The sequence below is a fragment of the Somniosus microcephalus genome, chromosome 13, assembly GCF_052327205.1.
Source record: "Somniosus microcephalus isolate GS21.2 chromosome 13, FLI_Smic_1.0, whole genome shotgun sequence".
Taxonomy (NCBI): Eukaryota; Metazoa; Chordata; class Chondrichthyes; order Squaliformes; family Somniosidae; genus Somniosus; species Somniosus microcephalus.
This window is the reverse complement of record NC_140999.1, coordinates 169599781-169624756: the sequence shown is the minus strand read 5'-3', so window position 1 is coordinate 169624756 and position 24976 is coordinate 169599781. Positions and strand designations below refer to the sequence as shown.

Below are 24976 nucleotides of genomic sequence, written 5' to 3'. Positions count from 1 at the left end.
TTGATTTCACTGTCTGAGAGAGATATGGAAGCGTAGCCGATGGGCTTTCCTTCTTGCAGTAATACTGCGCCTAGTCCGTACTTTGACGCGTCCACTTGTAGTCTGAGCTCTTTGTTGGGGTCGAAGTAGGCAAGAACTGGTCCTGGTTCTCTGGTGATTTGGTCTTTCATTTTCTGAAATGCTGTGTCATGTTGTTTGTCCCACAGGAACTCATTGGATTGTTTGAGCAACTGATGCATGGGTGCGTTGATTTCGGAGAGGCTCGGGGCAAACTTGGCTAAGTAGTTAACCATGCCTAGTACTGTCTCTAGCTCTGCGCGGTTCATCGGCGGCTCCATCTTCTTGATGGCGGAGATTTTCTCTGGATCCGGCTTAATGCCATCAGTTGAGAGGCGATGCCTGAAATAACTGATCTTGGTGGATCCGATTCTGCTTTTCTCGGGGTTGAGCCGGATACCTTTCTCCCGTGATCTTTGTAGTATCGCACGGAGGTTCCTGTCATGTTCCTCTCTATTCCTGCCATAGATGAGGATGTTGTCTATGATTACGACTACTCCGTCGAGGCCTTCATAGGTTTCGTCGATCTTCCGCTGGAATTCATCCTGAGCTGAGATAAGACCAAATGGTAAACGCAGAAATCGGTAGCGTCCAAATGGTGTGTTGAACGTTGTTAGCTTAGATGACTCTTCCGTGAGCTTGATAGTCCAGTATCCTGATCGTGCGTCCATTACACTGAAGTAACGTGCTCCCACTAGCTTGGGTGTGATGTCATTTAGCATTGGTAGAGGGTAGTGAGGGCGCTTGATAGCCTTGTTCAAATCTCTGGTGTCGAGACAGACTCTGAGCTTGCCTGTGCGTGGTTTCTCAACCACTACTAACGCGTTGTCCCACTCTGTCAGTTCTGTTTCCCGGACAATGATTTCTGTATTCTCCATGCTCTGCAGCTCTTCCTTCAGGCGACTACGTAGAGCAAGGGGTATCCTTCTTGGTGGGCAAACCACAGGGGTTGCTGCTGGGTCAAGGTGAATAGTGCATTCACCTGGGAATAGACCGATTCCTTTGAAAACGTCAGCAAACTCCTCCATGACTGTCTGCTTCTCAACTGGTGCTGTCAATGATAGCACTAGCTTGACGAGGTCCATGTCTAAACATGCCTTTAGACCTAGCACTGGAGGTGCTTGAGTGTCAATAATGTAAAAGTCCAACATCATGTCGCTTTCTTTGTACTTGCATTTCATAGAAACATAGAAGATAGGAGCAGGAGTAGGCCATTCGGCCCTTCGAGCCTGCTCCGCCATTCAATGAGATCATGGCTGATCATCCAAATTCAGTACCCTGTCCCTGCCTTCTCCCCATATCCCTTGATCCCTTTAGCCTTAAGAAATATATCCAACTCTTTTTTGAATATATTTAATGAACTGGCCTCCACCGCCCTCTGTGGCAGAGAATTCCACAGGTTCACCACTCTCTGGGTGAAGAAATTCCTCCTCATTTCAGTCCTAAATGGCTTACCCCTTATCCTTAGAATATGACCGCTGGTTCTGGACTCCCCGGCCATCATAAACACCCTTCCTGCATCTAGTCTGTCCAGGCCTGACAGAATTTTATAGGTTTCGATGAGATCCCCTCTCAATCTTCTAAACTCCAGTGAGCATAAGCCCAATCGACACAATCTCTCCTCATACATCATTCCTGCCATCCCAGGTATCAGCCTGGTGAACCTTCGCTGCACTCCTTCCATGGCAAGAACGTCCTTCCTCAGGTAAGGCGACCAAAACTGCACACAATACTCAAGGTGTGGTCTCACCAAGGCCCTGTACAACTGTAGCAAGACATCCTTGTTCCTGTACTCGAACCCTCTTGCTACCAAGGCCAACATACCATTTGCCTTCTTAACCGCCTGCTGCACCTGCATGCTTACCTTCAGCGACTGGTGCACAAGAACACTCAGGTCTCTTTGCAATTCCCCTTCTCCCAATCTATTGCCTTTCAAATAATAATCTGCCTTCCTGTTTTTGCCACCAAAGTGGATAACCTCACATTTATCCACATTATAGTGCATTTGCCATGTTTCTGCCCAATCACCCAATCTGTCCAAATCGTATTGGAGTTTCACGACATCCTCCTCACAGCTTACCCTCCCACCCAGCTTTGTGTCGTCTGCAAATTTGGAGATATTACATCCAATTCCCTCGTCCAGATCATTAATATATATTGTGAACAGCTGGGGTCCTAGGACCGATCCTTGTGGTACCCCACTAGTCACTGCCTGCCACTTGGAAAACGACCCGTTTATTCCAACTCTTTGCTTTCTGTCCGCCAACCAGTTCTCTATCCAAGTCAATACCTTGCCCCCAATCCCATGTGCCTTTAATTTTGCACGCTAATCTCTTATGTGGGACCTTATCGAAAGCCTTCTGAAAGTCCAAATACACCACATCCACTGGTTCTCCCTTATCTATTTTACCAGTTACATCCTCAAAAAATTCCAGTAGATTAGTCAAGCATGATTTACCTTTTGTAAATCCATGTTGACTTTGACCGATCCTGTCACTGCTTACCAAGTGCTCTGCTATTACATCTTTTATAATAGATTCTAGCATTTTCCCCACTACCGATGTCAGGCTTACCGATCTATAATTCCCCACTTTTTCTCTACCACCTTTTTTGAATGTGTCTTTTATAATGAGCTGCTCACCCCCACAGCCGGTCAGTCTGCGTGAGGTGGGCTGTAGCTCACACTCATCCTTCAAGCTGTGATACTCACTCAGAGGAATTACATTAACCTGAGATCCAGTGTCTAGTTTAAACTTAAGCTCTTTGCCCTGTTTTCCTATCTCAATATCGGCAAAAGCTTGCTCAGTCTCTGAAATCTGTTTTTTCTGTGACACAGAATCAATAAACAGTTCCACTGCATTTGGCTCTCTATCTGGCATCTGGCTGTCACTCACTGTGTGCACTGCTATTCCGGAAACAGTCTTGCAAACTTTAGCAAAGTGGTTCTGTTTACCACATTTAGTACATTGCCTTCCTTTGGCAGGGCAGTACTCCTTTTCTCCATGCCAGTTGTTTCCACAATATCCACAGTTTTTGAAGCGTTTTATGTCTGTGTCACCCATTTTTAGAACTCTGAAACACACTCTCTGGGCAGTGTTCTTTGGTGTGTATCTATTAACTGCGTGCACTGTCTGTTCACGTGAACTGCTCATGGCGCCGGTTATGGTTTTCAACTGTGCTTGGGCTATCTCGTGCGATCTAGCTATGTCCATAGCTTTGTCCAGCGTTAGCCCGGACCCAACATTCAAAAGTTTCTCTCTCACTTTAGCTGAATGTATTCCAAACACAATGCGGTCTCTGACCATCTCATCTTTATCTGCATATACACAGTCTTTTACCAGCAGTTTTAACTCAGCCACGAACTGTTCAAACGACTCACTAGCTCCTTGTACTTTCTCCTGAAACTTGTACCTAGCGAATATCGTATTTGTCTTGGACATCACATATGTTTCAAAATGGTCAAAATAACTTTTCAGTACCTTTGCTTCATCTTTTTTGCTGTCTGGTTTTCTAGGAGAGTTTCCAGATCAATTCTTTCCCACTTTTTTTGCGTTATCACCCTCAGAAAACTTTGCATGGGTGATATTATTGTTGGTTTCTTCTGTGTGGTGAAGATGACATCCTGAGAGAGGGCAGTCCGTACTGCTCCCTTTCTGCCAGTGCCACTACCGTGGGCCTGGGGGGGGTCAGCACTTCTGTGAGAGAGTAGACTGCAAGTGGCTACTTGAAAGCCCCTATGTCTACCAATCTGTCCACGGTGGACACCTATCTCTCAAAGTTTTAGCCCAGCGCCTGCATGGCAGCCGTTTTAGCTTCCACCAAAGCTGCAAAGTATGCAAATATTATCCCTGTTCTGAAGGCCCGGCTGAAGTGTCCCTGGAGGTGCAGAGTGCTGATGCCGTGCGAGATGACACCACACAGACTAGAATGACAGCGCCACACTTTCTTGGCAGACCTTCCAATACCTGGTATAACTGCTTGTTATACAAGCAGCTTTCTTTTCATGGCTGGGCCCTTGAAGTCCTTATCACGCAGAACTAGGAGAGGACCTTGCACTCTCAGGAGCATTGTCCTCCTCCGAGGTATCTTCTGCCATGGCCTCTTGCTGCCAAGAAGGACCTTGAAGAAAGAGAAAAGAGACAAGCGTAAGGATGGCAGATAGAAGTTGGAAATTTTAGGGTGACAGACTTGAGAAAGTAACATGAAGTTGTGAAGCTTGCTGCAAATTTGCTGAGGTGAATAAAGCGATACAGATAATACGCAGAGACCCTGCTGAGATTAGGAGTCAGGCTGTCCTGCTCCGATACCCACGCCTCTGCCTGAGTTACTGATTTCTAGGGCTTCTTGTGCTGCCTGGGTGAGGGCGACGGTGTCCTCTCCCAGATATTATGTAATGCCTTGTCCTGCAGAAAGAGATTGAGAGTTAGTGTGTGTCTATTAAAAAGGTAAGTGGAAATATATGGGGCTTGTTCACAAAATCAGGAGGCAGAGCTTAGACTCATTTTATGAGCCATGATGTCTTGAATCTTTTCCAGTAAAACGGAATAGGCCTCTTTTTCTTGGCTTGCCGCAACTTTTGACTTAAAATGATTATTCTTGGAATATTTTTTGTGGCAAGAAGCCCTTTGCCAAGAGGAAGAGTGAACTTCAAGCCCTTGCTGTTGATTTTCTTGTGAAAATATAAAAAGATGGTTGAGTATTTGGTCCTCAAAGCAAATTGCAGATACCTCACTGAATGTCATCTTAATAAGTCAATGCGATGCCATCAAAAAAGTCATCATTTGTGCTGGACTGCAAATGCTAACGTGGAATTATATATACCAAGTTATTTTTAGCCATGTTCTGCATTTCCTGTATCTGAGCAGTGTCTAGCTGAACAGGGTATATTGTGTATGTGAGGTTGCATGAGATTACTGATCTAGAATTCTAATATGCAAAATTATTCTGTGAATACAAGAGAAACACTTTTATTTCCTGCTTCCTGTTTTGTGAATGCAAAACTCCTAGTGCAACATATTTTTGTCTTTGGTAGGTGTTTATACTGAGGTTTTAATTTTAATCTGGTATGCAAAGTAGTAAAACAGCCATTGTTTCCAGTCACCAAGGGCTGGATTTTAACTCTGGGTGTGGGCTGTTGTCGTGTTATCCGAATTTCATATTTCCCACACAAATCTAAATGGATGTGGGAGATTGATGCAATTTTAACTCAATCGGCCAATTGATTTCCAACGTGTGGGAAGCCTTTGCAAAGGGGTCTTTCATGACTGAAAGTCCCCTCCGATGATGTCATCATTGCTGCTGCATTTAAGGTCCATAGCAAGCCTTGCTTCTTCTGCAGGCTTCCAAGCTTTCTCCATTTGGTGTCAGAGGGACCTGCAGAAAAGATGACAAGCAGGAGGGCAAGATCAGCACCTCGCTTTGACGAGGTGACACTGCAGGCATTGGTGGATGGGGCTAGGGCCAACAGGGAGGTGCTCTTCCCTTCATCAGGGAGGAAGAGACCTCCCACTCAGACCAAGGCCATGTGGATGCAGGTGGCTGAGGAGGTCAACTCCTTGGGAGTCATCCGCAGAACCTGGATACAGTGCAGGAAAAGATTTCATGACCTTCAGCGCACTGGAAAAGTGAGTATGAATTTCCCATCACCCTCAATCTGATCCCCATTGCCTTTTCTCACCAGCACTCAGCTTTAGCAATCTCTTCCTCCACATCCCACTTGACACTGACATCCATGCACCCTTACCCATTCCCTCTCTATGCTCACATTCACATAACTATTCCACCATGCAGCTCTCACACTCCCTATCACTCTGATGCTTTGAACACAACTGACAACACACAGGGAGGGCCCTTGGTCTTGCAACCTCACTCCATCTTTGTCTCCTTCTAAGTATCTATGCTATGCAATCTCTACACTCACTCCTTCATTCTCACTCAACCTCCACTTGTCTCCCTCATTGCAGGAAAAGAGAGCTCACAACAAAAGAGAGCGAGCCAGGACAGGCGGAGGGCCAGCCTCATTAGCCCACCTGACCTCCTGGGAGGAGGCCGTCCTGGAAATCATGGGCATTGAGGAGGATTCGCGCATGGGGGATGGACAGACGGGTGCAACACAGCAAGCTGGTGCCAGAAAAGTTTCCCATCTCTCTCTTTGACATTGCATGAGTCACTGATAATGATTGTGAAGCTGTAACAAATGGACTTATGAGCATCTGCAAAAAGCTATGTACATGTAGCCTTTGCATCACATCTGACTCTTTCCTTTACTCCCCCACAGGACCATCACAAGCATCCATCCCCCCATATAATTTTTTTCTAATTTTGTTTTAAGAGTTTCTTGGGGTGTGTCTCCACCCATAATATCAATGTGGCCCTTGTAGTTGGCAAGTTGGTTGAAACATGTTTCTATGTTTTAAAGCAATTACTCTATAACATTTCTATTGGAGTAAATCAGTGTATTTTTATTGAGTATTTTAAAATTGAAGTGCTGAGCCCTTGCAATTCTGAGGTTTTGCAGCCACTAGGGGGTCAAAATGGGGATGCGTTGCATCCATTTTTGGGCGTAAACCAGGCAAAAAACATACCAATTTAGCAGTGGGACGATCTGTGCCCAATCTGCGCAGGCGTTGGTCCCACTTCCAAATTCATGGGGCTCTTTTTTTATTCATCAGGGACAGGCTCCTAAAACAGATATTACATCTCCATAAATATGTAAATAAGGGCCTAACCCCTGTTAAAGGACCCCATTGAGAAATTAGTTCCGTCCAATTTTGTTAACCTGCCTTTCTCTTTCAGATGCTGATTTGCTGTGCATTTCCAGCACTTTATGTTGTTATTTCAAATATCATCACTTATTATATCGACCATATTCTGCCAGTTCAGATAACTAGTTAGAAGTACTGGGATTTGAGCTGGAGGAAAATAACTGGAAGGTTATAAAACAAAATGTTTACCATTTTTGTAGAATGCCTTTAGTATAGATATACATCTCTTCAGTGTGAATGAATTAGACTATATGGTGTCATAGCATTGTAAATGAAAAGGGGGCGAAATTGGGTGCCTTTGCGCCTCCTGTTAGCGCCCCCAATTTCCTTCGCCCGGAGATCATGACATCATCACCGTGCGCATCTCCGCCCCGGACCCGAAATTGACTTCCGCCCCCTGCAGCAGCACCTGTTGAAAACACCGACAGCTGCAGGAGGCGAGCATCGGGCTGCCGGTCACTTCAGGGCGATGAGTAAAGGCAAGGTGGCCAAGGTAAGTGGGGGAAAAAACGTACCTTTCCTGTTCTAGTTTGTTTCGCGGGTTCCTGCCCGCGATCGATCAGCCTGGCACTCTGCTTTGGAGAAGGAAGTGGAGCACTTGATTTAGTGCTCCACTTCCTTCTTGGAGCGCAAACGGTGAATTTTTCAAAAGTTTGAAATAGTTAGCACCTGGCGCTAACTTTTCAAACTTTTAAAAATTAGCGCCCCAAACAGGGTGGTAGTGAATTTCTCTCCCAAAGTGTTTTGCAAGTGGTCTCCAGCTATTGGAGAGGCATACCCACCTGTCCCACCCACGATTGCACCTTGTTAGAGTGGCAGTCTTGGGGTATTGTTGATTATCCTCAGTCTGAGCTTTGCAGTTTTTTAAAATTAAAAGTGGAGGTTGCATATCTTTTTAATATAATTTTGTAAAGCGAAACTTGATTTGAAAGTTACTTCTACTATATGTTTTGAATGCATGTTTTGGTTTTAGATGGAAGATTATTGATTTGATCACAAATGTGAGATAAGTTTGGTTCTCGCCACGTAATAGATTCCCTAAAGATGATAAAACAATTTTTTATTTCATGATTATACATAATTGTGTGTTGCTGTAATTAATTATATCTCTTATTAACTGCATTCCCAAAATTATCCTAAGCCTGGACATTACTGCAAGAGATGTTAACATGTTTTTATCAAATTCTTCTCATTGCTATTTTAGCAGAGACATTTAACACATTTATTAGAATGCTATTTTTAACATAATACTTTCAGGCGCATATTCTTTTGTTAATTTTAGGCAAACTACACTTCAGGTGTAAGAGCTGCACAGAAGATTTGTTTTTTACTCACTAGTTGTCCTGAAGGCATTAAATATCAACCATGTAGTATGGGACTAGAGTCACATGAAGGCCAAACCAATTAGGCTTTTATAACAATCCGACAATCCAGTTATGCTGGGTCATCAATTAAAATATTTGCTAGTCCAGTAGCATAATCACTGGGCTGCCATACCCAGCCTCTTTCATGCCATTGTCCTGATAATCCCCTTTTAATATCCAGTCATTACAACAGAACAATTAACGTGAATGTAGCTTTTCATCGTTTCCTCATTAGTTCTGTTTTCTGTATGTATACGCATCTTGCGTATCGTTTGTTACAGTATTGACCTCCATGCAGCTTAGATCAAAGCTAGAAAAATAGAAATGTTGGAAATCTGAAACAAAAACCGAAAACACTGGCAATGCACGGCAGGTCAGTGAGCACCACTAAAGAGAAAAGACAGGTTACTGTTTTGGATCAATTATTTCATTATACCAGGTGACAGAGGGAAAATGGTAAAAGGAAGGAGGAAGAAAACCAAATCCTAACAATTTTATAATATAGGAATGGCAGTATTGCCTTTTAAATATGCTAGCCAGTAAAACAGCAATTAGTATGTTGTGTATGTACCTTTTAAGAGAAGAACTGATTCTATACTGCAGTACCGGCAGTGACCACCCCTGTGTATAAAGCCATAGCAGGCTTCTGTACTTCAGTCTTAAGTTACCCTCCATTCAGCTGCAAGCACGAGCAGAGGGAGCAGCCAGACTTTGGAGAGTGGATTAAAGTGGTGGTCCCCTGACCAGGAAGAGGAGGAGAACGTTGGACCACCACCACCAACTCCACCATCATTACATCAACTGAGGTGCCTGGAGAGAGAGGACAGAGGAGGAGAAGGAGAAAGGAGGCCTACATCAACATCAACCAGGGGAGAGGCCTTTCTATCACTGCCTCCCCAAATTGGCCTCCACTTCAGGAGAGGGAGAGAGGGGAGAGAAACCAACTGCTTGAAAGGAGGGAAGAAAACTTCATCCGGAACATCTACAGGTGGGTGTTATTTGGGGCACTCTCCCAAGACTTTGTATTTTAGGTGGGGGGAGAAAAGAAGAAGCAAGGCCGGATCATCAAGGGGTGTAGTGTGTGTGTGTGCTCTTGTTAAAAGCTAGGCCACACACACCACTAATTAGCATCCCTTCTATTGCCTGCCCTGGGAGAGCTTGGAGCTGCCCAAGGTGAAGTCCTTAATTTAATTTAATTACATCGTTAAGACCTGTTGCAGGACTAAGCCTGGGCTTCTCCAGCTTTTCCAGGTGAAGACGTCTTCTCCCCCTGCCAGAAGACCACCATCACCAAAGACTTTTTCCATCGGAGAGTGCAACCCTGCCAACACCCACCCACCATCCTGAGTGGCAACACTGCCCTTTGCGGCCTCCCTCCTTCCCACCCCCCCACCTCTCTCTCTCTCTCTCTCTCTCTCTTTGTCTCTCTCTGCCTGTCTTTCTAAGGCACCTTAGTTTCATCTATTTTATTAATTGCCAATTGAGCAGAGGGGAGAGGCCACTCTCCCAATTTAAATCAATAAGGAGAGAGGTGTGTCCTCATTTTAATCAGCTCCCTCTGCTCAATAGAGGACAAAAAAAATATATATACACCGAGGCCATTAACACCTTCAGGCCTGTGACTTGGGGTGAGTGTAGCCCTTAAAAAAAGCACCCCAGAATGGCGACTGCGTCTTCGCCGGTGGCGGGGCCAGCCGGGACCTATGCGAGAGTGGTAGCCACGGCCACAGCTGCTCCCGCTGTTCCTGCTGCCCCGTCACCTTTTCGATTAATAACAAAAAAGCTTGGGGTGAAGAGCTACACTCACCCCACTATGACCATCGAGGCCTGCGTCAAGGCCATGGCTGGGGTTGTCGGCCCCTCAGCCATCGTCGCGGCCTCGAAAATGTATGGGAAGGCTGTGTTCTTCCTGGGGTCGGAGCGGGCGGTGTCCCTGGCTGTCGCCAAGGGGCTCACCGTGGGCGGGACCTTCCTGCCGGTGGATCCTCTCGAGGCCACCGCGCAGAGGATCATTATTTCCAACGTCCCGCCCTATGTTCCTGGTGAGCTCCTCCTTCCCCATTTGCGACAACTTGGGGAGGTGAGGTCGGGGATCACGCCCATCCCGCTCGGCTTCCGGGAGGCCAGCCTTCGCCACGTCTTCTCCTTCCGGCGCCAGCTGTTTATCCAGCTGGCGCGGGAGGAGGACACTGAAGGGGCGTTCGTCGTCCTCCACGAGGGGACCGCCTACCGCGCCTTTTGGACGTCGGACGGTGTGAGGTGCCATGCCTGCAGGGAGGTGGGGCACATCAGGAGGAACTGCCCTGCCTCCAAGGCCGCCGGATCATCTCGTGCGGCCGAGGCTGGCGCCGCCGCCGCCGCCCTTCCCCCCGGATCTGCCCACGCGTCAAGTACGTCTGATGCGCGGTTGACGTCGGGGGCCGATGCCACCAAGGCCTCCGGCGGGGGGGAGGGAGCGTGTCCGGCCGGAAAGAAGGCGCGGGGAAAAAAGAAGCACCTTAGGGCAGGTCCCCCCGTGGATGGTGAGCCCTTGCCCCTTGAGCCCCTTACACCCGCGCTCCTCGCGGAGTTGATCAGGGCAGATGTGAGCGGGAGGGGCCCCGTGCCCGAGCCTGTGGCCGCAACCGCCGCAGCGGTAATGCCAATACCTGCGGCCGGGCTCGGGCCCGAGGAACCCGACAAACCTGCTCCGCCGGAGGGAGTCGAGGAGGAGGCCTTTGCAGGCATGGAGGTCTCCCTCGCTCCCTCCGTGCTAAAAAGAAGGCGCGACCCCCTGGATGAGGAGGAGGACCGGGAGGAGGAAGGTCCCTCCGAGCAGGGGGAGTCGTCGCCCGCCGCGGGTACTGCGCCCCCCCGCCCCCCCAGCGCTGTCGTCATCACCAGCGATCGGCAGGGGTCGCCTGTCCCTCGGGAGGCTGAGGCAGATGTGTCTGTCCAGCACGTGCCTCCCGGGGATGGGGATGAGACCCTGCCCGTGGGGGGGGTTGCGGAACAACCCGCGGCAGTAATTGAAGTTGACCTTTTATCGGTGTCATTACCCCTCGCCGGGTCGGGCAGCCTGGGGGTTGGGTCGGGCGAGCTCGAGGATAATGAGCTCGCCCAATGCGACCCGGACGTCTCCCAGGGGATGCTCGTCCTGGTAGAGCTTTTAATTCAAAACCCCCCGTCCGCTGGGTCGGAGGTTGGTGGCGGGGAGGAGGATGGCCCCCTGGCTGCGTCTCTGGTGCCGGACGTACTGGAGGAGCTGGAAATTGTTCTCTCCCCGGTTTCTCCGGTCGTTCCGGCGTCTGAGGCGGAGGGGAGCTCTGAACCGCCGCCGTCTTCTGGCCCGGCACCCCTAGAGGAGCCCAGGGAGAAATCCTCTGCCGCCGATCCTGGGGGTGGGATCCGGGCGGAGGCGGGGCTGGCTGGCGCGGCCGAGTCGTTCGCTTCGCACTGCGCGGCGGACGGGTCGGCCGCTGGTGACGACCCCCTGGAGGAGGATGGGGACTCGGTGATGGGCACGGAGGACGATTCGGACTCCAGCGCCGACGTGGCGATGGATGACCTCGTGCCCCTTGCCAAGTCTCCCCTCATTTCCGTAAGGGAACTCCGGGATTTTATGGCCACGTGCCTGGGTCAGCGCAATAAGGTCCGGCTGGCCCTCGACAGGTGGTCGGAGCTGGCGCTGCTCATCGATTCCGTCCGCGCCGCCGTTAAGATCTTGGGCGCGGACGAGGGTGTGAACCCGCTCGAGCTGCGTCGGCTCACAACGTTTCTCACTGGGCTGCTGAGGAAGTGGCGGCGGACCAGCGGCTGCGCTTCCTCGCCCCGTTAGGTGTAGGTAGAGGTTGCACTATGCTTCTGACATGAAGATAACCATAGCCAGCCTCAACATCAACGGCAGCAGGGAGGCGCGCCGCAGATTCAATAACTTCTCGGTCCTTCGGGACGGGAAGTATGCGGTGTGCTTCCTGCAAGAAACCCACACCGTTCCGGGAGACGAAGCCACGTGGCTCCTGGAGTGGCAAGGAGGGGTCAGCATGAGTCACCTCTCCAACAATTCCAGCGGGGTGGCTATCTTGCTGGCCCCGCATTTTCAGCCGGAGATCTTGGGGGTCAAGGAGCACGTGCCGGGCCGCTTGCTCCATGTCACTGTTCGCCTGGGGGGCGTGCCGCTCCATCTAGTGAACGTGTACGCCCCTCAGACCAGTGCGCAGCAAGTGCGCTTCTTCGAAGAAGTGTCCGCTCTCTTGGGCTCCATCGACGTGGGCGAGTGCGTCATCCTCGGGGGGGATTTTAACTGCACCCTCGAGGCGAGGGACCGTTCGGGTCCCCCGCGAAGCCCGGCGGCGATGGAGAAGTTGAGGGACCTGGTTGGGTCCTTCGACTTGGTGGACGTCTGGCGAAATCTCCACCCCGACTCCAGCGCCTTCACTAGCGTGAGGTCTGGGGGAGGAAGGTCCAGAATCGACCGCCTCTACATTTCCCGGGCGTTCGTCTCCTGCGTTCCGGCAGCTTCCATGCGGCCGGTGCCGTGCACGGACCACCACCTGGTGTGGGCGGAGCTCGCTCCGCTGCGCGCGCGGGGGGGGTCCGTGTACTGGCATTTTAACAACCTGCTGCTGGAGGACGCACGGTTCCGGGATTCGTTTCGTCGATTCTGGGCCGACTGGAGAAGGAAGCAGGGGGGCTTCCCCTCCTTGAGGCTATGGTGGGATGTGGGCAAGGCTCACATCCGTCTCTTCTGTCAGGAGTACGCGAAGGGGTCGACCAAGAGGCGGGAGGCCCGGGTCGGGCGGTTGGAGAAGGAGGTGCTCGACCTGGAGTCCCGTCTCGGTCAGGTCGTCGAGGACCCGGCCCTGCGGAAGGTGTACGAAGAGAAGAAGGGCGCGCTGAAGGACCTGCAGCTCGTCGGGTCCCGAGGCGCGTACGTGAGGTCGCGGATCCAGCTCCTGCGGGACCTGGACCGCGGCTCCCCCTTCTTCTACTCGCTGGAAAAAAGACGGGGGGTCCGTAAGCAGCTCTTGGGGCTGCTGGCCGACGACGGATCTCTGGTCTCGGATCCGGAGGGAATCAGCGCGGAGACCCGCGCCTATTACGGGGCTCTGTTCTCTCCGGATCCGTCCAGCGAGGATGCGCGCAGAGTTTTGTGGGAGGACCTGCCGAAGGTTGGCCCGGAGGGCGCCGAAAAATTGGACGCTCCGCTAAGTCTGGCGGAGCTGACCGGCGCCCTCCGCCAGCTCTCTAGGGGAAAGTCCCCGGGGCTGGACGGGCTGACCGTGGAGTTCCACAGGGCGTTCTGGGACGTCTTGGGGGGCGACTACGCGCGGGTCCTGGGGGAAAGTTTGGCGACCGGGGAGATGCCCCTCTCTTGGCGCAGGGCGGTCATTGTCCTGCTGCCTAAGAAGGGCGATCTCCGCCTCCTTAAGAACTGGCGCCCGGTCTCCCTCCTCAGCACGGACTATAAAATCTTTGCCAGGGCCATGTCTGCTCGCCTTGGCACCGTGCTGGCCCACATGATCCACCCCGACCAGTCCTACACGGTCCCGGGCCGGACCATCCACGATAACATCCATCTGGTCCGGGACCTGGTCCACCACTCCCAGAGGGCTGGTCTGTCGGTCGCCTTCCTTTCCCTGGATCAGGAGAAGGCGTTCGACAGGGTGGATCACGAGTATCTCTTCGGGACTCTGCGCGCATTCGGGTTCGGGACGCATTTCGTCGCCCGGATCCGACTTCTGTACGCCGCCGCGGAGTGTCTGATTAAAGTTAACGGGTCCTTGACGGCGCCCCTTCGCTTCGGGAGGGGGGTGCGTCAGGGATGCCCCATGTCCGGCCAGTTATATGCCATTTGCGTGGAGCCTTTCCTGCGCCTCTTGCGGAAGAGGTTGACGGGACTGGCTCTGCAAGGGCCGGGCGTGGAGGTGGTCCTCTCGGCTTACGCCGATGACGTGCTCCTCACGGTCACGGATCCCGCTGACTTGCGGAGGATGCGGGAATGCCAGCAGATTTACTCGGACGCATCCTCCGCCAAGATCAACTGGGAGAAATGTTCCGGACTCCTGGTGGGTCAGTGGCGGGTGGACTCCCTGCCGGAGGAGTTCAGGCCTTTCGCCTGGAGCACCACGCACCTCCTCTATTTGGGAGTCTACCTTAGCCCTGCCGAGGACGCTTGGCCGGCGAACTGGCAAGAGCTGGAGGCCAAAGTCACCGCTCGCCTAGGACGCTGGACAGGACTGCTCCGAGTGTTGTCCTACAGGGGTCGAGCGCTGGTCATAAACCAGCTGGTGGCCGCCATGTTGTGGTACCGGTTGGTCACTTTGATCCCTCCCCCTGCGTTTGTCGCCAAGATTCAGAAGAAGCTCATCGACTTCTTCTGGGACAAAAGGAAGCACTGGGTCTCTGCCGCGGTTCTGTGTCTCCCGCTTAGGGAGGGCGGTCAGGCGCTGGTGTGCCTTCGCACCCAGGCTGCGACTTTCCGTCTTCAGACGCTGCAGAGATACCTGTACGTCGAGAATCCTCCGAGATGGTGTGCGCTGGCGACGTTTTTCTTCCGCCAGCTGCATGGCCTCAATTACGACACGCAGCTCCTGTTTGCGAAAGTGGGCAGCAGGCGTGCCGGCCTGCGGGAGCTGCCTGTCTTCTACCAGGAACTACTATGGGTTTGGAACTACGTCGCTTCCAGGCGGAGCTCTCCCCCGTCAGGAGCGGCGGCTCTCCTTCGGGAGCCGCTGCTCAGGAATCCGCACCTCCACGAACACGGGTTCGGGCGGCTGGCGGAGGGTAGGGCTGTGGCTGGCAAGGTGACCAGAGTCGGGGACCTGCTCGATGGCGGAGGAGCGGGCTGGATGGCGCCGGAGGAGCTGGCGCGGCGCCTGTCCTGGGCCAACGTCCGGCTCGCGGTCGAAACCATCGAATCGGTAAAAGCGGCACTGGGCCCCGACTCCACTAGGTGTATCGAGGCGGCTCAAGCACGTGGGGCGATCCCGTCCGAGCTTACCCCCGTTCGGACGGAATTCCTCATCGGCGCCCGGCCCCGAAACTCCCCTCGGGAACCGGCGCCTCACAACTTGAGCCGTCTCGAGGAAATACCCTCCGTGCCTTTTCATTCCGCGCGGAGGGGTTTCCTGTACGGGCTGCTCCTGCACACTCTCCACTTTGCCATCTTCGTCTACCGTCCGGACACGCCTTGGCGTGGCGTTTTGCCGACCGGCGGTAGCGGAGGTCCCCAATGGAGGGCTCTCTATGCGGGAGTCCTCCCTTGTTCCATCGGGGACTTGGCCTGGAGGGTGTTGCACGGAGCGGTCCCATGCAATAAGGTTTTAAGTAGGTTCACGGACTCCCAGGCCGCCTGCATTTTTTGCGGCCTGGAGGAGTCCGTGTTTCACGTTTATATGGATTGTGAGAGGTTGCAGCCCCTCTTTCACTACTTGAAGGGGCTGCTCCTCGATTTTTGGTTGCACTTCAGTCCCACGCTCTTGATCTACGGTCACCCGGTGCGGAGGGGAGCGGACAGGTTGGAGGACCTCCTTGTGGGCCTGCTCCTGGGCCTGGCTAAAAGAGCCATCAATTGGTCCAGGCAGCGGGCGGTCGAGGGGGTCGTCCAGCCGGATTGCCTGCATCTCTTCCGCGGCCATGTTCGCGCCCGGGTGGCCCTGGAGATGGAGCACGCGGTGTCCGCCGGTGCGCTTGAGTATTTCCGCGACCGGTGGGCGCCGCGGGGACTGGAGTGCATCATCAACACGGATAACCAAATTTTAATTTGATTTGTTAAGCTTTCGTTGAACTTTTGTTTATTTACAGTCGAATTGGTTTTTTTTTTGGGTCCAAATAAAAGAGTACCCTCTGTTCAGTAAATACCTGTTATTATTGTTCTCCTGCAGTCCGTGTATTATTGATACTCGGACACTACATAGTAGACAACAAGCAGGCAGTGAGAGTGAGCAGGCTTCACACCTACATAACAAATTACACCAAATGAAGTTTGCCTCAGGAAAGTAGTAAAAGGTGAAAATACTGGTTGACATTACTTTGTTAAAGCATACTTTGTTAAAGCATATGGACCACTTTCCATACCTTGGGAGCCTACTGTCAACAAGGGCAGACGTCGATGACGAAGTCCATCACCGCCTTCAGTGTGCCAGTGCAGCCTTCGGTCGCCTGAGGAAGAGTGTTTGAAGACCAGGACCTCAAACCCGGCATAAGCTCATGGTCTACAGAGCAGCAGTGATACCCGCCCTGCTGTATGCTTCAGAGACATGGACCATGTACAGCAGGCACCTCCAAAGTGCTGGAGAGGTACCACCAATGCTGCTTCTGCAAGATCCTGCAAATCCATTGGCAGGATAGGCGCACCAACGTCAGTATTCTTGCTCAGGCCAACATCCCCAGCATCGAAGCTTTGACCACGCTCAAACAGCTCCGATGGACGGGTCACATTGTCCGCATGCCCGATACAAGACTCCCAAAACAAGCGCTCTACTCGAAGCTCCGGCACAGCAAGAGAGCCCCAGGTGGGCAGAGGAAACACTTCAAGGACACCCTCAAAGCCTCCTTGAAAAGAAAAAGTGTAATATCCCCATCGACACCTGGGAATCGCTGGCCCAAGACCGCACAAAGTGGAGGAGAAGCATCCGGGAAGGTGCCGAACACCTCGAGTCTCTTCGCCGGGAGCAAGCGGAAGCCAAGCGCAGGCAGCGCAAGGAGCACACATCAACCCAACCACCCGCCCCTTCAACCACCATCTGCCCCACCTGTGACAGAGACTGTGGGGTCAATTTTCATTGACCCGTGGAGTCGGGATTGGAGGCATGCGGGGGGTTAAAGTCCCGAATTTGGGGGTCCTGACACCATCCTGCCCCCAACCTGCCTCCATGTAATTTTCAAAGGAGGCGGGTACCCGCCCCGCACTGGGACCCGCCTACCCGAGGCGGGAAGGGATTAGTGACTACAACCCCGATTAGTGACAGGTAGTTAACAGGCAGTTTTTAGCCTAATCCCTATTTTAAAGCTTGAAGTGTGGGATTCCCGACGGCTCCAAACCACGCCAAGTTAGAGTCGTCGGGCCGTCTGGTTGAAGGACTTGGATGGGTCGAGATGTCGGTGTTCAGGTGAGTGATGGGTGCATGAGTGCAAAGGTAAGTGTGTTTGGTGTGTCTAAAGTGTGTAAAGAAGTTTAAATTACCTGTACTTACCTTTTCAGCCTTCCTTCCTCTAGGTTTCGGGAGTCCCATCATCTAACCGGTACAGAAAGCAGAATGGCTGCGAACTGTCAAAAGTGACAGCCTGCAGCTTTCTGTGCCGGTGAGATTTCTAACTGAGTCTGTGTAGAAGGACTAAGGTTAGAAGTAAGACTGTCAGTGTCTTGACAGATGAAATTTCAGTCTGTGACGTCACCTGTTGCTGGGTGGCCCATAATTGGCTGGGCGGGCTCAACAAGGTCAATCAAGTTAAAATCGTGTGGGTTGGCCACATCTCGATGGAGGCGGGACTACAACCCCGAAAGTTGTAGTCCCGCCTCCTTCCCGACTTCTGAATGAAAATCACCCCCTGTAGGTCCCGCATTGGACTCCTCAGTCACCTGCGAACTCATTTTTAATGTGGAAGCAAGTCATCCTCGGTTCCGAGGGACTGCCTAAGAAGAAGAAGAAGAAGAGAAAGCATATTTACTGTACTGAAGCAAGAACCCTGCCTGGAATGGTAACACGGCCTTCCTTTATAGAAATGTTGACTGATTGTGTATTTCCAGCATTTTCTGTCTTTGTTTCAATACAGTAAATACGGCTTAAACAAACTATTGTTAAACGGTACCTACGCCTTTCCCTGAGGCCAAACTTCATTGTGTACAATGATTGCTATGTGAGTTGGATTCCTACTTCCTCTTGCCTCTGATGAAAGGTAATCAGTCTGAAACGTTAACTCTGTGTCTCCCTCTACAGATGTTGCCTGACCTGCTGAGTGTTTCCAGCATTTTCTGTTTTTATTTCAGATTTCCAGCATTTGCAGTATTTTGCTTTGTCCTCTTCTGTTCTGTTGTTGACCGGCAAATTTAAATGACGATATATTGCCATTTTTTTCTTGTAGCCTGGTGTGATGAAGTGTTGTGAAATGTTGTGAACTAATAACATGCTGTCCATAATTTATTGCTATTCGTAGTGTTTGTTTTGTATGTTCAGAAATGCCTTCATTTATTTTGAACACCAAATATTATTTCCTTTTTCCATCGCTTCAGTTTTGGAAGAATTTTTTCCCCTGTATTTCTGATTCACCCTCATTATTTTTGTGTCGCTGATGATCTGAACTTATCCCCAGAGGATGTGCATGAACAGTTTGGGTTGCACTGTGCTTACAGTTTTTTGTTCTTTTTCCCTCTCAAACAAATAGTTTTCCCTCTGAAGATGGTTTGCTTGATACTGGGGATATGCTGTGTGGGGAATCACAGGGAAAAATTCCCATCCTGCCCCTTACTGATCTGTTACAACGCCAAGCTACTACAGAATAACTTTTATTTGAAAAAGAAAGCTTCTGTTTTGATAGCTTTCTTTCAGCAGAGACGTGGGCAGGGTGGTTTGGGACCCAGACTTTCCCATGATCCTTCTCAGTACCACTTTGCTTAGTAGGAGTAGGTTGTCTCAGTTGCTTAACTTCGAGAGGTTGAACATTCCAGTGAGCATCTCATTCAAGGTACTTGACTTACAGCTGCAAACGTGCAACTGGGAGAGCCAAATTCAAGCGTTTAGGTCATCTTGCGACTCCAGTATGAGCATTAGTAAGGTCAGCAGAATATCAAACAATATTTGATTAGAATAAGGAATAAGAAGCGATTCTGTGGGGGTATGATAGAGTAACAATAATATAAAATGTTGGATTGCTGGAATACATTAGCTGATAAAGAATTTGAGAATTAAATGATCTGCAATTTCCTTATCTGATTTAATAGAACAAATGTGAATGGAAGGGGTAGTGAATTAACTGTACAGAATCATGCACAAAGATTGAATCATATAAATTAGCCAAAATTCACTTCACTTTCACACCTTGGTCAGTGCATGTTAACATTATGTTTCATTAGATGCATTTATTTCCAAAACATTCCATTGCTTTTCGATATAGTCGTCAACTCTTTTTAAATAGCAATAATGGTAATTAGAATTCTATTTCATGCAAATAGAATCAGAAGCATGGATAAATAATTTACTACTTGTGCCTCACTATTAAAAGAAGGGTCCACATTATGCCAGTTTAAGTACTTTACGTCTGTCTAAGGCATGTTTTTATTTTTATGTGCACACCAGGAGTGAGTCAGTTCCTTCAATCATGAGCCAGATGCAGTCACAGCCTTTCCAGGAGCAGCTGTCTTCTGATTGCTCCAGTTCTCAGGATTCATTGGACAACTTGTCAATGGATGACTTCTGGACTGAAGTAGAGAACATCAAGGAGAGCCGTGGGACTGAGCCAGATGAAAACATGGATGTGAAAACACCAGATGGTGAGCCGTAGAAAAGTTAGGCATCAAAAGATACATATTGTAGAGTGAAGCAGATAGGACATATTGGCCCAGAAATTCGGGTTGGGGGCTTCCCGTGGGTGCAAGCCCCCGACCTGCACTTACCTTGCACGCCGGCAGTTGAGCTGCAGGGCCCCGTGAAATTCCGATGCGGGGCCTGGCCCAGCTGCCGGCGTGCAGTGCTTGCATAACCCAGGGGCGCAGTTAGTTCGATGCGTCCCCTGGGATCACATGGGCCATGGGCAGCCAATCGGAGCAGGGAAATGCCCATTTATAAGCCCCAAAATAGCAGTAAACCTTCAAATATTTTTTTTTTTTTAAATCACATTTTTTAAATAAAATATAAATTACATTAAATAGCTATTTTAAACAATTTAAATTTTTGAGAATTTTTTTATATTCTAACGGGGCTAAAAATAAACTTACCTTGCTTTAAAGTATTTATTAAAAATAATAAACCTGTGGAAAAAATGTTTTAATTTTAATTAATTGACCACTTACCTTGTAAAAAGCAGGCCTTACGCCTGCTTTTTAAATTTCTAAATTCTGAAGACTTACCCTCACGGAAAAACCTGTATTTAAAAAAAAACGTAAGTTCAAAGTGCACGCGCAGACTCCCCCGCGCACGCGTTTGACCTCTGAACCCCTGCTTTCAGAGGAACGGAAGTGCCGGTTTCCCGCGCATGCGCAGTGCATGCAGGAAACCGGCACTTCCATCGGGCCTACGGGTGAGTACCCCGTGCATACTCACCCGTGGAGACCCGAATTTCTGGGCCATTGTTTTACAAATGGAGTATCTAGCTAAGTTCAAACTGTTGCAGGACAATTCTGTATGTAAAGGGAATGTTGTTTGCACAAACTGGGATTGACGTGTCCAATAGTTAAGTGTCACAAAATTAATCTAATAACACCCCTTTTACACTTTGTCTGTGACATACTTCCAGAAAGTGTGATTCATTGAAAATACAATAGTAAATCAAGAATGAGACTTGTACCATAATGAGAATTCTTTGCAATTCATGATGAAGAATTATGAATTTTAGAAATAGACTGAGGAATGTTTTCTTGTAGGCCTGGATTCTCTGCAGATTTTGGCAGAATCCCTGCGTATCTTCAGCAGGGACTGAGTTCAGTCCCCCAAAAGGTCGCAACCCTGACCCTAGGCAATTTTCTAGGGTGAAGCTATTTTGCATACTTTTGATGGGTTCCTTGATTGCTGCGAGGAATCCTTCTGGGGGTGAGGGATCAGACAATGGCTGTAGAATATTGCCAAATATTTACTCAGCAGATACTGATTCCAAAATGAAATACAGTGAAGTAGTTTTAATTATATATGTCCTTTATGCCTATCCTTTGAACAGTTTTTTCTTACAGTTCATAAAATAAATAGCTTGGAAATTACTATGAGCGATGCTATTATATGAATGATTAATGCACGCGTATAAAATTACCCTCTCTACTATTATAATGGGTTAAAAATAAACAGGTTAAAAATGGGGAGAGGAATTTACCATGAAGGTTTAAGCATTTGTCCGATAATGGAGCTCACAATAATTTTCAGGCTAATGTGCTGTCATCACAGAATTTCCATTAGTGATATTTTCAGTGATGACAGCACATTAGCCTGAAAATTATTGTGAGCTCCATTATCGGACAAATGCTTAAACCGTCATGGTAAATTCCTCTCCCCATTTTTAACCTGTTTATTTTTAACCCATTAAAATAGTAGAGAAGGTAATTTTATATGCGTGCATTAATCATTCATATAATAGCATCGCTCATAGTAATTTCCAAGCTATTTATTTTATGAACTGTAAGAAAAAACTGTTCAAAGGATAGGCATAAAGGACATATATAATTAAAACTACTTCACTGTATTTCATTTTGGAATCAGTATCTGCTGAGTAAATATTTGGCAATATGAAACAGCCCTCCTAAATATTCTACAGCCATTGTCTGATCCCTCACCCCCAGAAGGATTCCTCGCAGCAATCAAGGAACCCATCAAAAGTATGCAAAATAGCTTCACCCTAGAAAATTGCCTAGGGTCAGGGTTGCGACCTTTTGGGGGACTTAACTCAGTCCCTGCTGAAGATACGCAGGGATTCTGCCAACATATCTGTCTTATGTTGTATATAAAGAAATTGTGGTCAAAATTGCTTCTGATGCACATCTGAATTTAGTGATGCGTTGCAGTGATACTGATTGACGGGAATAGCAATGATAAATCCTTTATGTTGCAGGCCTTACGTAGCCTTACATCAGACAATGGGTTCTGAAAATGGAATGCTGTTTTATCAAGTTTCAGAACAAGGAAATGGCAGAGCAATTAAACAAATACTTTGGTTCTCTCTTCACAGAAGAGGACACAAATAACTTCCCAGTATTGCTAGGGAACCAAGGGTCTAGTGAGAAGGAGGAATTAAAGGAAATTAGTGTTAGATAAAAAATAGTGCTGGAGAAATGAATGGGACTGAAAGCTGATAAATCCCCAGGGCCTGATAATCTACATCCCAGAGTACTAAAAGAGGTAGCCATGGAAATAGTGGATGCATTGGTTGTCATCTTCCAAAATTCTATAGTTTATGAAACAGTTTCTGCAGATTGGAGGGTGGCAAATGTTACCCCACTATTTAAAAAAGGAGATAGAGAGAAAACAGGGAACTACAGATCGGTTAGCCTAACATCAGTAGTAGTGAAAATGCTAGAGTCTATTATAAAGGATGAGATAACAGGACACTTCGGGGGAAAAGTTCGGTATCGCCCATTTTGGGGCGCTAATATCGGCTGGGCGCAAAGTTTAGTGCCCGGCGCTAGTTGTCGCCTCCAACTGCAAAATTCACCTCTATCGCCCCTGGAGGTGATTTGAGCGCTAAATCAGGCGCTACACACCTCCCTTAAGGCGCAAACATCAGGGAACGAGGCGCTACCTCAGAATGCTACCGAAGCTCATGCAACGCCAATTACCATGGAAGCCAGACAGACTGGCGCCGTCCAGTTCTTTAAGTGGAGGGGCCATCTTGCTGGCCAGCCACTCCCTGCTCATTGCAGCCTTGAATCGCAGCCTGGAGAGACCTCAAAAGCAATTGTGTTGGAAGCACTAATGGATAGGCCCACGGAAAGAGCTCGGCGCTTAGGAACCTCAAGAGTGGTGCTGAGAACCAAAACTCCTTAGGACAGCGTTAAAACCAAAAAAGTTTCCGACAAGAAAAAGCAGTAAGCACCGCCTTTAAATAGCACTCCCCCAGCTCCTTCCTGACTTGAAAACATTCCCCATTACCTGTCCTTCCTAGCGGCAGGCGCTAAGGCAGGAGGCGCGACTTAATATCTTCTATCCAGTCTGGGGCGCTACCGGGGCGTTGCACGCTTGACTGACGTCACGATCTACGGGTGCAGGAGATTGTGGCGATAGTGTTCAACGCTGCCACAAAACGACTGGTCAATTTCACGAGTGACACTAAAATCGCCGCGCTCGGGCACTAAGTTGCTAGCGCCCCGTTAGCGCCCCCTGGAGGCGCTAACTGGAGCGGCCAACCAACTGGATTTTTCCCCCTTGGAACATATTAACGGGTTTAGACAAAGTCAACATGGATTTATGAAAGGGAAATCATGTTTGACAAACGTACTGGAGATTTTTGAGGATGTAACTGGTAGAATACATAAGGGAGAACCAGTGGATGTGGTGTATTTGGATTTTCAGAAGGCCTTTGATAAAGTCATAGAGTCATAGAGTTTTACAGCACAGAAAGAGGCCCTTCGGCCCATCGTGTCTGCGCCGCCCATCCATCCCTGTCCAGTCTAATCCCATTTTCCAGCATTTGGTCCATAGCCTTGTATGCAATGGCATTTCAAGTGCTCATCCAAATGCTTCTTGAATGTTGTGAGGGTTCCTGCCTCTACCACCCTTTCAGGCATTGAGTTCCACATTCCAACCACCCTCTGGGTGAAGAAGTTCCTCCTCAAATCCCCTCTAAATCTCCTGCCCCTTACCCTGAATCTATGCCCCCTTGTTATTGACCCCCCTACTAAGGGTAGATAAAGAGGAACTTTTCCCCTATCTATGCCCCTCATCATTTTGTACACCTCAATCAGGTCCCCCCTCAGCCTTCTTTGCTCCAAGGAAAACAACCCCAGCCTGTCCAGCCTCTCTTCATAGCTGAGGCGCTCCATCCCAGGTAACATCCTGGTGAATCTTCTCTGCACCCTCTCCAAAGCAATCTCATCCTTCCTATAGTGAGGCGACCAGAACTGCACACAGTACTCCAGCTGTGGCCTCACCAGCGTTTTGTATAGCTCCATCATAACCTCCCTGCTCTTATATTCTATGCCTCGGCTAATGAAGGCAAGTATCCCATATGCCTTTTTAACCACCTTATCTACCTGTTCCGCTGCCTTCAGGGATCTATGTACATGTACACCAAGGTCCCTCTGACCCTCTGTACTTCCTAGGGTCCTACCACTCATTGTGTATTCCCTTGCCTTATTTGTCCGTCCAAAATGCATCACCTCGCACTTTTCAGGGTTAAATTCCATTTGCCACTTTTCCGCCCATCTGACCAACCCGTTTATATCGTCCTGTAGCCTGAGGCTTTCCTCCTCGCAATTTACCACCCCACCAATTTTCGTGTCATCTGCGAACTTACTGATCATACCTTTTACATTCTCATCCAAATCATTTATGTAGATCACAAACAACAAGGGACCCAGCACCGATCCCTGAGGTACCCCACTGGACACAGGCTTCCAGTCACAAAAGCAACCTTCGACCATCACCCTCTGCCTCCTGCCACTCAGCCAGTTTAGGATCCAACGCGCCAAGGCACCCTGGATCCCATGGGCTCTTACCTTCTTGACCAGTCTCCTATGCGGGACTTTGTCAAAAGCTTTACTGAAGTCCATGTAAACCACATCCACAGCATTTCCCTCATCCACCCCCCTAGTCACCCCCTCGAAAAATTCAATCAGATTTGTCAGACATGATTTACCCTTGACAAAGCCATGCTGACTATCCCCGATTAATCCTTGCCTCTCCAAGTGGAGACTAATTTTGTCCCTCAGAATTTTTTCCAATAATTTCCCTACCACAGATGTTAGGCTCACTGGCCTGTAATTCCCTGGTTTATCCCTGCTACCCTTCTTGAATAATGGTACTACGTTAGCTGTTCTCCAGTCCTCTGGTACATCCCCTGTGGCCAGAGAGGTTCTGAAAATTTGTGTCAGAGCCCCTGCAATCTCCTCCTTTGCCTCCCACAGCAGCCTGGGATACATCTCGTCCGGGCCTGGGGATTTATCCACTTTTTGGC

The 24976-nt window shown here is 49.3% G+C and overlaps 1 protein-coding gene across 4 annotated transcripts in view; it reads left to right on the top strand.

Annotated features, from left to right (window-relative positions):
* arhgap40 (Rho GTPase activating protein 40) overlaps positions 1-24976 on the top strand; it is a 159833-nt gene that overhangs the window by 84831 nt on the left and 50026 nt on the right. For 3 of the 4 annotated variants that reach the window (XM_086005559.1, XM_086005558.1, XM_086005557.1), the window contains exon 2: positions 19462-19655. In XM_086005559.1, the coding sequence (XP_085861685.1) occupies positions 19484-19655 (172 nt within the window). In that variant the 5' untranslated portion in view covers positions 19462-19483. Of the gene's footprint in view, positions 1-6055; positions 6181-19461; positions 19656-24976 lie in introns of those variants that run through there. The other variant, XM_086005560.1, reaches the window with a different exon arrangement.